At 42.3% G+C, this 13,548-nt stretch overlaps 1 protein-coding gene across 4 annotated transcripts in view; it reads left to right on the top strand.

Annotated features, from left to right (window-relative positions):
- ULK4 (unc-51 like kinase 4) overlaps positions 1-13,548 on the top strand; it is a 263,268-nt gene that overhangs the window by 47,092 nt on the left and 202,628 nt on the right. For all 4 annotated transcript variants that reach the window (XM_079795341.1, XM_079795342.1, XM_079795339.1 and 1 more), the window contains 2 exons: positions 320-481; positions 7,520-7,702. In XM_079795341.1, coding sequence (XP_079651467.1) covers positions 320-481; positions 7,520-7,702 — 345 coding nt within the window. The remainder of the gene's footprint in view (positions 1-319; positions 482-7,519; positions 7,703-13,548) is intronic.

The following is a 13,548-nucleotide window of genomic DNA, read 5'->3' as shown; positions in this document are numbered from 1 at the left end:
TTTCTTAGGATTGCCTGCTCCTGTGTCTTTAAAATCACCTTCCAGTTTTGTTATGCTTTTATTGTTTTTTTTTTTCCCATAGTATTTCAGCTTTTTTATTAAAATATGTTATATTATGCTAGGTTGTTGGTAATAGCTTCATAATAGCCTGAAAGCATGATCACACCTCCTAAAAGACCTAACGCATCCGGGGGTGCAGGTCACACCCTCCTGGTGCCAGGCCTTTATTTGCAATGGTCATGAAAAAGTGACATGTCCGTTTTCCATACTAAGTAACACCCTTTTCATCTCCTCCTCGTTCTCTGCTCTCCTTCTGCAGGAGGAACGTGTGGTGAACCACATGGCAGCGAAGGTTATCGAGAACGTCTGCACCACCTGCTCTGCGCAGGCCCAGGGCTTCATCACGGGAGAGGTTGGACCCGTCTTATGGCACCTCTTCAGACACTCCACTGTCGATTCTCTCAGGATCACAGCAGTATCGGTGAGATGGAGCATCTTTGGGGGGTACATTCTCACGTATTGAAACACCAAGCTTGCAAAAATTATGCGAGAAATAGAGTAATTGCCTAGGTAGGAAACAGAAACCTCCGAGGAACAATAACTTGATTTTCTCCTATAGTAGACGTTTCACACCAGGGGCTGGACAACACGGGCACTGTCAGGAAGTTCTGTCGGCACCTGGGGGGACCATGACGTGATCCAAACTATACGGAGGTGATAGCGGAAAACGGTCCAAAACAGGGTTTGGTTTGGTATATTTTTAGTGTCCCCGTCAGCTCCCTCTCTTGGAGTTTATATTAAATGGGTTTATCATGTGTTTCAAATGAATTCATCCCCAGGCATCTGTGGTTTTTCGGGTTTTGTGTTTTGATTCGTTGTCTGCTACTTTGTGCACAAGTCATACTAACTTGGTATGAAGGATAACTGTTTGAAGACGTGTTAACAGGGTTGTATCAGTTTAATAGTCTTTTGAAGAAATGCCGTCCTTCCTCGTGACATTAGTTCCTGTCCCCTCGTTGGTCACTGTTCTCTTGACCGCTCAGCATCACATGGCAGCTCACTGCCTTTCTCCGTCTGCTCATTCGTACACTCCCCACTGTGGCAGCGCCCTAGCCTCCCGCTTTCCTTACATCTCCAACCCCACGTTTCCCTCGGCATCCTCAGGAAATGACTCCCAGGGGAACGTGAGGACATCCAGGGGGAATCACCCTCACTTGCGGCTGCACATCGGAGGTGTTTCCGTCCACACCTGTCCTCCGCTCCCCCTCCTGCTGCCCCTGACTGTGTCTCCTGTCAGACAAACCGCCCGGGTTTCTCCAGGTCTGTGTGTTGGGCCCCTTTTGGGAACCTCACTCAGTGGTTATTTTTGCTCTTTTCCTAAATCTCTAACCTGTCCTTCCAGAGCTTTCTAATCAGCATTCAGGTATTCTGTGCCCCATTACAAACCAAACCGAACCAAAAGCACAGAAATAAACATGTCCAAAGGACTCAGGCTGCATATCCCTCTTCACGGCCAATCTTGTTCATACAGAGTTGTCATTACAAATTATCGCTCCTTTCTGGCCCATTTCCTCTTCACCCAGTCTGCTGTCTGTCCCGAAGATGTCACTGAAGCTCATTCCGCTGAGATCTGCAATGACTTGCGTGTTGCTAAATCCTGTGGCTATTTATGAATTTTTTTTTTTTGGCCGGGATGCGAGGGAGGGCGGGGCGTTTGGGGCCTCGCTATGTCCGCACCTTTAGGAGCCCGGACGGGTTGCAGCACCGGGAGGGGCGGCGGCCGCTGGGGCTGGGCGGGGGCATGTGCCCCGCGGCACCCACCGCACCTTTTTCTAGTTCTTATCTTAATTCACCCACGTAATTTTGAAGATAAAGCGCTAACAATCCGGCTCACAGAGTATTATTAAGCAAGGGATATATAGCATCTCACACACACACACACATATGCGCGTACACAAACACACACACACACACACACACACACACCCACCCATACCTGCTTCAGGAGCCATGTGAGCTCAAAATTACAAAACCTAATTACCATGTGAGTAATTATGGAGGAACCATCAGAGAGGTAGTCACAGAGTATGCCAGTGAACTTTCTCCAGGCGTCTTGGAATTATATCTTGAGGCATCCATTTTAATCCAGGCCTTTAAAAAAATCTGTCTTGCTTTAATTGGGTTCATGTTCTCACATCCATCTTTATATCTGCATGGCTTCTTTTCTTGGCTAATTTTTTCCAGTTGTTCTCACCAAAGTCTTGTTCTTTCTAGTCCTTTCTTCAGCTGACACATTAAGCTTCATTTTTCCTCTTGGGCTGCTGGTGTTTCTTTCTTAGCATTCATCTAAATAATTTTTCACGGACATTTTGCCAATTATACAAAAAATGTCTTTTTTTCTTTTCTGTCCTCTTATCCCCTCCCTGCCCCTATTCTTATGTCTTTAAATCTCTTGGTTGGAGGAGAGTGTGTGTAGTTTGAAAAAGCCTCCAAGGTGGTTTTAATATGGCATCCAAAAATCATTCAAAAGACAAGGAATGATTCTTAAATTTCTTTGGCGGTGATCCTGTTCATATAACTAATACGTACACAGCCTTCTCTTTTGAACTAGTCCATTTCTCAGAGAGCTTGTTATTGAATAGAAATTCTGAAGGTAATGCAATGTTCTTTTGGAAGCAAATTTTGAACTGGAACTATTCTTCCCAGTTTTAGAATGTCGTCTCAAACTCTATTTTAAAATAAATAAATACTTCAAAACCATGCCACTTGAGATCTGATTTTTTTTTAAATTCAGAAAATACAAGCACTAATATGCCCTTAAGCCTCCAAGAAGCCCTGTACCCGTGCTTGCTATCCAGAGCGACCCGTTCACGGAGAGCCTTGGGCTTCTGAGCAGCATTCTGAAGACCAGACCATTCTAGTCGCCCTTATATTGCTTTGAATACACTTAGAAGTAGTCTTGAGAAGTCTCTTATCACGAAATGTGCCCATCATGATTGGGTAGGGGTTTTATATCGATAGAAAGTCAGTTTTCTCGGTAGTGAAGTCATTGTTGGGAGAACCCTTAATTTGCTTGAAAAGTTCTGGCTGTAGCATGATCTTTAAGGACTCCATTGAAAATGTTCTTATTTTTAAATCCTTGGATTAGAAAATTAATGAAACAATTCTGTTTTGATTTTCTAAACAGCAGTTTTCTTAGGATTATCACAAATGAATTTTTTAAACGTTCACTTTCCGAACCAGATTTGTTTTTAGTGAATTTATTTTTCCTGTTCCCGCTTCCAAATACTAGCTGCTACTTTTCTGTGGAAACGGGTACAGTGTGGGTTGTAGACGTGAAGAACCCTACTTGCATAGCTTCCAAACCGTGGCATCTAACTTAGCCACCTGTGACTCCCTCGGAAGAAAGAGGAGAGATTGCAAAGTTATTTGAAAGGTGTTCACAGTACAGTTTAGATCATGGAATTTCATTCTGATATGGCTGCCTATAAATGAAGACAGATTTCTGGTATAAGTTTGAAATGGAGTCAGTGATTTATTTTTCAGTTTTATTGAGATACTAGAGGCCCGATGCACGAAATTCATGCACTTGGGGGTGGGGGGTGTCTCTCAGCCCGCCTGCGCCCTCTCACAGTCCAGGAGCCCTCAGTGGACATCCTTAGTCCTGCCGCGGAGGCAGGAGAGGCTCCCACCATCACCGCTGCGCTCACCAGCCATGAGCCTGGCTTCTGGCTGAGCGGCGCTCCCCCTGTGGGAGTGCACTGACCACCAGGGGGCAGCTCCTGTGTTGAGCATCTACCCCCTGGTGGTCAGTGCATGTCATAGCAACTGGTCATTCTGCTGTTCTGTCGATTTGCATATTAGCCTTTTATTATATAGGATAAGTGACATGTAACACTGTGTAAGTTTAAGGTGTACAACATGCTGATTTGGTCTTAATCTATAATAATAAAAGGGTAATATTCCGGACGTCCTTCCTGACCAAGCTGGGGCCAGAGGGAAGCCAACCCGGGTCCAGGTACCTGCGGGCGGCCCGAGAGAAGCCAGCCTAGGTCCCGGGTGCCCATGGGTGGCCCGAGGGAAGCCAGCCCGGGTCCCGGGTGCCTGCCAGTGGCCGGAGGAGGGAAGCCCAGGTACCAGGTGCCGGAGGGAAACTGGTGCCGGAAGAAGCCGGTGCCGGCAGCCAGGGGAAGGAAGGCCTATTCTTGCACGCATTTCGTGCATCGGGCCTCTAGTATATTATAAAATGATCAGTACCATAGTGGTAGCTAGCACCTCCATCACATCAGGTAACTGTCATTTCTCTTTTGTGGTACAACATTTAAGATCTATTCTCTTAGCAACTTTCAAATGTATATCACAGTATTATTAACTATAATCATTATGTTCTGCATTATATTCCCAGAACTTACTCATCTTAAATCTGGACGTTGGTGCCGTTTGACCAACATCTTCCCCTTTCCCCACCCTCTTACCCCTGACAACCACCACTGAGTTTCTATGAGGTCAGTTTTTTAAGATTCCACATGTGAGTGATTTCATACAATGTTTGTCTTTCTCTGCCTGACTTATCTTACTCAGGAGGATGTCCTCAAGGCCCATCCATGTTGCCACAAAAGGCAGGATTTTCATGTTTCTCACGGCTGAATAACATTCTGTTGTATGTCTGGGCCACTTTTTTTTTTTTTTTTTTTTTTTTTTTTACTTCGTCATCTGTTGCTGGGTGGTTAGTTTGTTTCCATACCTTAGCTATTGTGAATAATGCTGCAGTGACCATGGGAGTGCAGATGTCAGTTTGAGGTCCTCTTGTCCTTTATGAATGATTAAGACAGGACTTTTATAAGGATCCCACTTGCTAATCAGTTCCATGAAGAAAGGGACACTTGTTATTTATTTATTTATTTATTTATTTATTTATTTAGGGAACAGTATATATTTAGTGCTTAGCAAATGTTCTTTTTTTTCAGTATATTTGTTTGCTTAGTAACTTCAGAAATGGTAGAAAATGTATACATTATTAATAAAGTAAGCTTTTCTTGTAAATGCTTATTTCCTTGTAGTAATTTTAAAAACGTCTAATGCAGTCATGGCATTGGAATGTAATTAAAGTCCTAATAAAATAATATGCATTTATTTGAAACATTTGAACAGTGCAGACAGAAAAGGTTGAAGACTCTTCCTTGTCCTTTTTTAAGAAAATATTTTTTACATGTTTTTATTGATTTCAGTGACAGGAAGGAAGAGGGAGAGAGAGAGAATGATTATGAAAAGATCAATGAGAATCAATGAGCCAGAATCATTGATTGGTTGCCTCCTGTGTACCCACTGTTAGTGGTTGAGCCTGCCACTTGGGCATGTGCCCTGACCGGAATCCAGCCGTGACCACTTGGTTCATAGGTCAACACTCAACCACTGAGCCACACTGGCTGGGCGCCCTTTTCCTTCTTCTACCTCTCACCTGTGTCTCACTCCCGAGGACAGCATTGGAGAGGGTCCTCTGGATTTCCACGGTTGCTATGTGTGCTACCTGTTCCTTTCTGGTTGTAATAGGTCACATTAGCATTTTCATAAAGACTGGGAGTGTGGCTTGGCATAAAAGAAATACATCCACTTTAAACGTGTCATTCTGGTGGGAGATTGACTTTATGCCAACCAGCACTTGTTTTCCTTATTTTTTCAATAGGAATAACTTTTAAAGGAAGTTCATTCTTGGAGATAGAACAAATATTAAAATTTTTCCTGAGATGTTCAAGAAAATGAAAATATTTTTCAAAGTCTTTATCTTTTCTCTCCCTCCTGCCTGCTGTCCTTTCTTTTGACATCGTAATATTTCTAATAACTCATCTTTTACTTGATCTTTTCATAATAGCAATTCATCTTATACTTGATCTTTTCATAATCAAGGTTATAAATCCATTTTAAATATAAATCAGGAAGGTTATGACATTAATTATAGTGAATGTTTTTGTAAAACTATTTCTGGCCTAAGTTTATTTCTCTCTTTGAAGTCTCCCATGGGCACACGGAATATGACCATGCCTCTCTTTCACTTAAAACTTTTGAGGTCTTCCCTTTGCTTATGGCTGCGATTTTCAACCTTTTTCATCGCATGGCACACATAAACTAATTACCAAAATTCTGCAGCACGCCAAAAAATATATTTTTGTCGATCTGACAAAAAATAGATACAATTTTGATTCACTCACACCGGACAGCTATTGTTGTGTTGGCTGTTGTCATCTTTTATTTGACAATCTAAGGACAAAAGGTCAGTGCCCCTGAATGAATAGTCAGGTATTGCGTGTTCTAAAAATTCTTGCCACACACGGGTTTAAAATCGCTGTCTTACGGCATACAACTAGAAGGTCCTAGCTTGGTAGGCCCTCTCTGGCTTCAGCCTGCTTTTACAGATGGATCCTGTTTTCCTCTTTCCTACTCTCCGCCTCCCCTCCTTCTCCCGAAGCAGGTTCTGCTTGCATCAGACAAATACTCTTCATCTCCTATCGCCGTGGGAATCCTCATTCTCTCTCTCTCTGCCTAGAATGTTCCTCCCTTCCTTTCCCGCCGCCATTTCCTACTTCCCCTGCGGGAACTGGTTCAGTATCACCTTGCTTAGGTAGCTGTGGCTGAGTTGCCTTTCCTGCCTTTCCAAGCATGATTACTGAGCCCACTCATATTCCAACACTTACTACATTCTGTTAGTTTATTAATTACAGGTTTTATCTCTAATAGTTTATGAGCAATTTAGGAAAAGCTCAGGGGTCTGATAACCTCAGCTTGAATTCCAGCTTTGCCACTTACTAGCTATGTGTTTTTGGGCAAATGGCTCAAATATTTTATGCCTTGCTCTAATCGGTTTGGCTCAGTGGATAGAGCGTTGGCCTGCAGACTGAAAGGTCCCAGGTTTGATTCTGGTCAAGGGTATGTACTTTGGTTTCGGGCACATACCCAGTGGGGAGTGTGCAGGAGGCAGCTGATCGATGTTTCTAACTCTCTATCCCTCGCCCCTCCTCTCTGTAAAAAATCAATAAAAATATATTAAAAATATTTTATGCCTTAGTTTTACCATCTATGAAATGGGGTTAATAATAATACCTTACACATTGTTGGGAGAATTAAATGAGCTAGTCTGTAGATGCTCTTGGTGTTCTCCAATAAAAGTTAGATATATACTTTCGTGATTATTTCCCCATCCCTTAGCTTAGTGTCTACAAAACAGGGTCCTTAATGATGTTCATTACTTAAGGGGAAGTTTTCCTATCTAGACTTACAGAATTAGTTTATCATAGTTAGCTCACCATAATTTATATGACTATTACTTTAAGAGTATCTACTGTTTTAAAACAACTTTAGTTTTCATTAGCAGCTGGGTTATTGTTTTATTTTTAAATGTGTTGAAAGTTTCCAACTCATTTAAGCCAAAAGCAGTGACGAAGGAGCGAGCTAAGTGCCTTCTACGCTGCACAGGCCTGGCTGATGCCCTTGGAGTGACTGACAGATCGGTCCCCTGTCTCCGCAGGCCCTGTGCAGGATCACTCGCCACTCCCCGTCCGCCTTCCAGAACGTCATTGAGAAGGTGGGCCTGACCTCGGTGATCACCGCCCTGGCCTCCGCCATCTGCCGAGTTCAGCAGTACCTGCTGACCTTGTTCACGGCCATGCTGTCCTGTGGGATCCACCTGCAGAGACTAATCCAAGAAAAGGTTTGCATTCCCTCCACCTCGTACTCTACCTTAAAACTGTTTTCTTCCACAGTTTTAGTGGACAAGGAATATCATCTCTGTAGGATTTATTTTTCATCTCAACGGACCTTTTTGAACTTTGCCAAACCTGTGTACCATAGGCCGTTCATCCGAAGATGTTATGAGAGTCTTTCAGTGATTAAAATGGAAATGGCTCTGCCTGCTGGTCCCATGTCAGTAATGAAAGCTAGAAAATGTCCTTTCTATACACTAGTATTTCTCATGCCTCCTCTTCCTTTCGCCCCCTCCTCTTTCTCCTTCTCTTCCTCCTCCTCCTCTTCATCCTGCTCCTCGTCTTCCTCCCTGTCCCCCTCCTCCTCTTCCTCCAACTTTCCCCCCATATCCTTTGTCTGCCTTAGGGTCGGGTCCCTTTATATTCTGACTCACTTTTATTCCTTTCCTTGTCTAATTCTCTGTCAGTGCCACACACCCTTAGTGCCCCCTTCCTCCTGTTTTTAACTTAGTCCCCGCATACTGCTTTGCTTTCCCATTATTTTATGTACAGTAGTTTGTAAAATCACATCACACAACTGTAGAGCTCTGAAGAAGGCTCTGTAGGGTAGCCTTCCTCAAAGTATCTTCTCTAGGCCCTGGCTGGGTAGCTCAGTTGGTTAGAGCATCATCTGGATACTTCAAGGTTGCAGGTTCGATCCCGGTCAGGGCACATACAAGAATAAAAAAGTTAAAAAAAAGTGTCTTCTCCGGTCCTTGCTGAAGAGAGATCCCTGGGCCAGCATCGGCATCTTCTGGGAGTGTGTTGGAAACGCAGGCCCCAGGCCCCACCTAGGCCCCACCCCAGGCCTGCCGACTCAGAATTGGCATTTTACTGAGGTCTCTAGGTAACGTGTTTTAACTTTATGTCCTAGGGTGTTAGTGTTCAATTCAGTGAGGTGTTAACAGGTGAAAAAGTGGACCGTGGTTATATGTACATTTGGAAAGTAGTGAGTTAGAGATTTTCAATGGGAAGACTTCCCCATTGTTTCATATGCTCATGTGTCTTACCAATCTTAGTGCAGTGGTTTTATAACTGATGGGACCACTGATCACTTTTCGGAGGGAAATGCTTGTCACGTTGGGTTTTGCAGAATGGTGACGGTGACGCTGCTCAGTGTGAAGGGACCCGCTGACGTGTTTCCTGTGGTTCCTCTACAGTGCACGCAACACTTTCAATTTTGATTTTCATCCTAAAAGTTAAAATTTCAATAGTTACTATTAGTAATGGGCAGGTTTGCATAGTAAACTTGGTCTGTGAAAGTCAGAGAGCAAGCCGCTTCTTGCCTTTAATTAGTCTGATTTAGACTTTGCTGAGAGATGTGAGCTTCAGAGGAAGTATTTTTTCCAACAGTCTGCATATCTAATTTTTGCTACTAAATTTTCCAAGTCATTAATGTTGTTGTCAGTGCATTAGAAAAAGCACCACTCGAGTAGTTTGACTGTGTAAATTGTGATAATAGAGGCTGAGAGTTTTAGCAGATTTTTTTTCCACCCGAGCACAGGCATGAATTAATTTAGTTACAATATGATATTTCACAGGCTGGTCAAATACGAACTTGGTAGTTGGGTTTCCCTGAGGTGTGGGACGTGTGGGGGAGATCTGGGGAGAGAAAGAAGGCCAGTGAAGCCGAACGTAGGCAGCAGGGATGAAGGGACATGGCAGGAGGTCAGGAGGTAGGAGAAGACTAAAATAAAGTACTTACCTCCCTAAGGTAATCTCTTTAAAAATTTTGATATGTATCTTTCAAATTCTCATTTGTTGTGAATATATATATATGTGCACATACACATACATTCATCTAATCCCTCCTTCCTGTTGCCACGCACATGTGCCATTAGAATCTTTTTACAGAAATGGGATCAATTGTGTATTATTTGGTGATCCATACTTTTCCTATCGTTTTAATAAGTTAAAGCCAAGTAATGAGTATAAGGGTGATGGATAGTATGTTGTCCTAAACTTGCACTGACATATACCCACAGAGGTTTATTCACATATAAATACAACTGTGTCTATACATATGTGTGTGTGTGTGTATAGGGAGAAGGGGAAAATATGTGAATATTACACTTAACTAGACAACTGCTTTGTAACTAAATCACTGGTGTGGCTTCAAAATATACACAAAAAGCTTATGTTAAGAACTCAGTGCCAGATTCTTATGTTAGGAAACCGAAAGCATATGAAACTTCTGGAATCCCATTCTGCTGCATTTCAATTAATTGAGCTTAACACACTCACATCAACTGAGGTTACATAGATTCAAACACCTGCCTCAGTCATTTTGTTCCTGGCGTCTTTGACTTTGAATGGACTTTGTAGTCGGATCATCATTAATGCATCCTTTGGACTTCGTTTGCTTTTGGAGGGGGGGGTGTCACTTAATGATATAACATGAATTTTTAAAGCCCTACCATGTTCCACAGGTGAGTTTGTTCAGGCTCACCGGTCAGACGGCTTCCTTCTTTTTTTTTTTTTTTTTTTTTTTTTTTAAATATATATATTTTATTGATTTTTTACAGAGAGGAAGAGAGAGGGACAGAGAGTTAGAAACATCGATGAGAGAGAAACATCGATCAGCTGCCTCTTGCACATCCCCTACTGGGGATGTGCCCGCAACCAAGGTACATGCCCTTGACCGGAATCGAACCTGGGACCCTTGAGTCCGCAGGCCGACGCTCTATCCACTGAGCCAAACCAGTCTCGGCTAGACGGCTTCCTTCTGAGTGCCATTGACGAAGATACTGCCTTTTAAGTTTTTTGCTTATTAATTTTGACAGTAGCCGCTGTCTCTCTCTATTTGTGCAGTCTGGTTTGACTGCCTCCTTGCATCAGGTTTAGCATTTGGACCAAGCAGCACAACAGTGATTAATAATAAACTAGGAGCCGCAGACCTCTGTTATTTGTAAGCACTGGGGAAGATCACTATGAAACTTCGTGCCTGCAGAATTTTGAAAAATCTGAACGCTAAGTTTACTAAGGTTTTATTTCTCACAAATCACTAGGCGTATAGACTCAATGGTTGCTAATCAAGCTTTTAAAATATGGCAATTATGCATACTAATCAGATTATGAGTGCATATTGTGATATTTTTAACTTGTCCTCATTAATATATATATTCTACTAGAGACATTTTTTACTTAGATACTTGGCTGAACTTCTTCAAGGAAAGTGTAATCCGAAAACCATTTTAGATTTCATCGGGACGGTTTTCATTTCCGTCAGTGTGAAAATTGTGTCGGGGTAGTTATGCACGTGATTTCTCACTGCTTTTCCTTGAGGCTATTATCAACGGTGGCCAGGCCGTACTCCTTGATTTTCTCCTGTGACAGTTGATTGAAGCAGATCAGTTTCACTGCGTGAGATTTACAAGAGATAATTCTGAAGTTTTCTACCTCATCACTATTTTCCTCCACCTCCTAATTTCCCCTTTATGATATGTGCTAGAGGGATGGCTCATCCTTTTGCTTAACTATGATAAAGATAACATTTTGTTTGTGGTGGATGCTTCCACTGTGTGGGCCCATTCCTAACATTTTGAATATTCCGTCCCATCATCTTTATGTTCGATAGATATGTCCATTCTGAAATCTGTCAAGTACCATTTGAATGTTGGACATAAACTCATCCTGCTGTGGTTTGGCTTACAGATTTAAATGGCTTCTGCTTTTTGTTTCCACATGCAATATGTAGGTGTACTGAGCTGAATGGCAGGGTGGATTTAAATCAAAGCTGAGTACACAGTGGATTGCGTGCCGGAGTGACCCAAGGTCATTTGTGCTACTCTGAAGGTCGTTTTGATTAGTCATCCGTGGCATTAAGCCTTTGCCTTCAGTCTGTAATCTTCCCTCCTCAGGTGTTGTAAGAATAATACTGTTCTAGAAGTGTGGTGCCGTTGTGTAAGGTTAAACACGGGGCCCTGGGCAACTAGTTGTAGGGAGATGATCAGTGCTGCTCATTCAGTTTTTCTGAAGTGGCTAAATGAGAATTTATTTAGGGCACGAGATGCTTTTAGGCTTAGATCCCAATGGCAGTCTGTAATATACTGCGTCTTCTTCAGAACCCAGTTTCCTTTATTTCTGGTATTTGCTATAGTTTGCCTTGTTGGTTTCACTCAAAATCCTAAGTGTATTATTTTAATTTGCAAGATTCTTAGTAATGACTTAATCTCAAGGGTTGCAGCAACTATTGAGAATAGTTGAACATAATAGTCAACTTATAGGTGACTAACATAATCGTATTTGCTGTCATAGAAGCTGACTGCAGCTGCATCTTGTAGAATAGATGGAAGAATGCAAGGATGGATAGAGCCTCCTGCAGTAATTCAGGAAAGACGGTGCATTGAAATAAGACATCGATGGTGGGGTGTTGTTCTCGCAGGAATTGGGAATCTATTGGACATGGGATGGAGGAGGAAGAGAAAGTCAAGAAAGATGCTCAGAATTCTAACTTTAGCTATTGGGTTGATGATCCTTGGAGTAGACCTCCTTTTGGTTAGTTGCTAAGTTTAATGTTGGATGTGTAATACAAATGATTGCAATATACCCTTCACTCATATTCACCAAAGGCGGACATTTTACCTTATTTGCTTTATAGTTTCTCTTTCTATCTCTTACGTGTGTGTTCTTACCAATTCTAAGATGTTGTCTTCAATGATTTCACCGAATATTCCCCCCAAATAAGCCATGGATTTAAAAACCAAGTTAACATTAATTTAGCATTATTATTAGCTAATCTACAGACCTTATTCAGATTTTGCAGTTGTCCCAGCAATGTTGTTTTATGCAGAACAAAACCTCCAGATCTTGAATTGCAGTCAGTTACCATGTCTTTTTAGTGTCCTAGAATCTGGAGTAGTTTTTCAGTCTTCGGCTAGTGGATGTTTGAATGGCTTTGGAATTGTGTGTGTGTGTGTGTGTGTGTGTGTGTGTGTGTGTGTGTGTGTGTGTGTGAGAGAGAGAGAGAGAGAGAGAGAGAGAGAGAGAGAGAGAAGGGGTCGTGTTGGTGTGGAAAACAGATTTGTGATCATGGTCCTTGGACCACAGAGTACACATTAGAACTGGAAGGTGACTGTGGGGAACTGGGCTGTCTACTGTCCATGTGCTGGAAAGGTGAATAGTTGACTAACATAAGGTGGAAGCAGATCTGTTACTCAGGGAAACTTGGCGTTGATTCTGTTTTGAATAGAATGGTGATGAATTGGCTTATTTTTTTTTTTTCTTCAGGAACTAGGTGAGACTGATGCATAGGTAGAGATACATAGATATATCTCCATCCTTCAGAGAAACATACACCTGACTGTGTACATCTGTGTACGTTCTTCCTGTCTGACAATATAGCACCCACTGTAAAGGCCTGTGGCATGGCAAAAAATCAAGCTGCTTACATCTGCCTTGGACACACTGTCACCGCTAGGTACTTGCCTCTGTGAAGGACTCTTGGGAATTTGTATTCCTGCTCTGCAGCCATCTTGGTGACAACACAATTCCATATTCTTGCCTACTTACATTCATTAATTCTGTGTGTGTGTGTGTGTGTTTTCTTTTTGCATATTAATAGACACCTGAAATGATGTACAATCTCTCTGTTAGAAGGGAAAAAAATTGTAATACTTGTCGGTACTTATTCTTCTGTTTTGCATTATACCTTTAATTACATAGGGATATATGTTTTCTCTTGTGTCATGTGTTGGGTATCATTTTTATTTTACGTCTCTAGGACCTGTGCATGTGCAGGTTTGCTCAGAGGCTCCCGTCTGCATGCAGTGATGGCCGCCAGGTCTGGTTATCATGGCCACACTTGCACTTGTGT

The sequence above is a fragment of the Cnephaeus nilssonii genome (genome assembly GCF_951640355.1).
Source record: "Cnephaeus nilssonii genome assembly, chromosome: 17".
Classification (NCBI taxonomy): domain Eukaryota; kingdom Metazoa; phylum Chordata; class Mammalia; order Chiroptera; family Vespertilionidae; genus Cnephaeus; species Cnephaeus nilssonii.
This window is presented reverse-complemented; position numbering and strand designations above follow the sequence as displayed.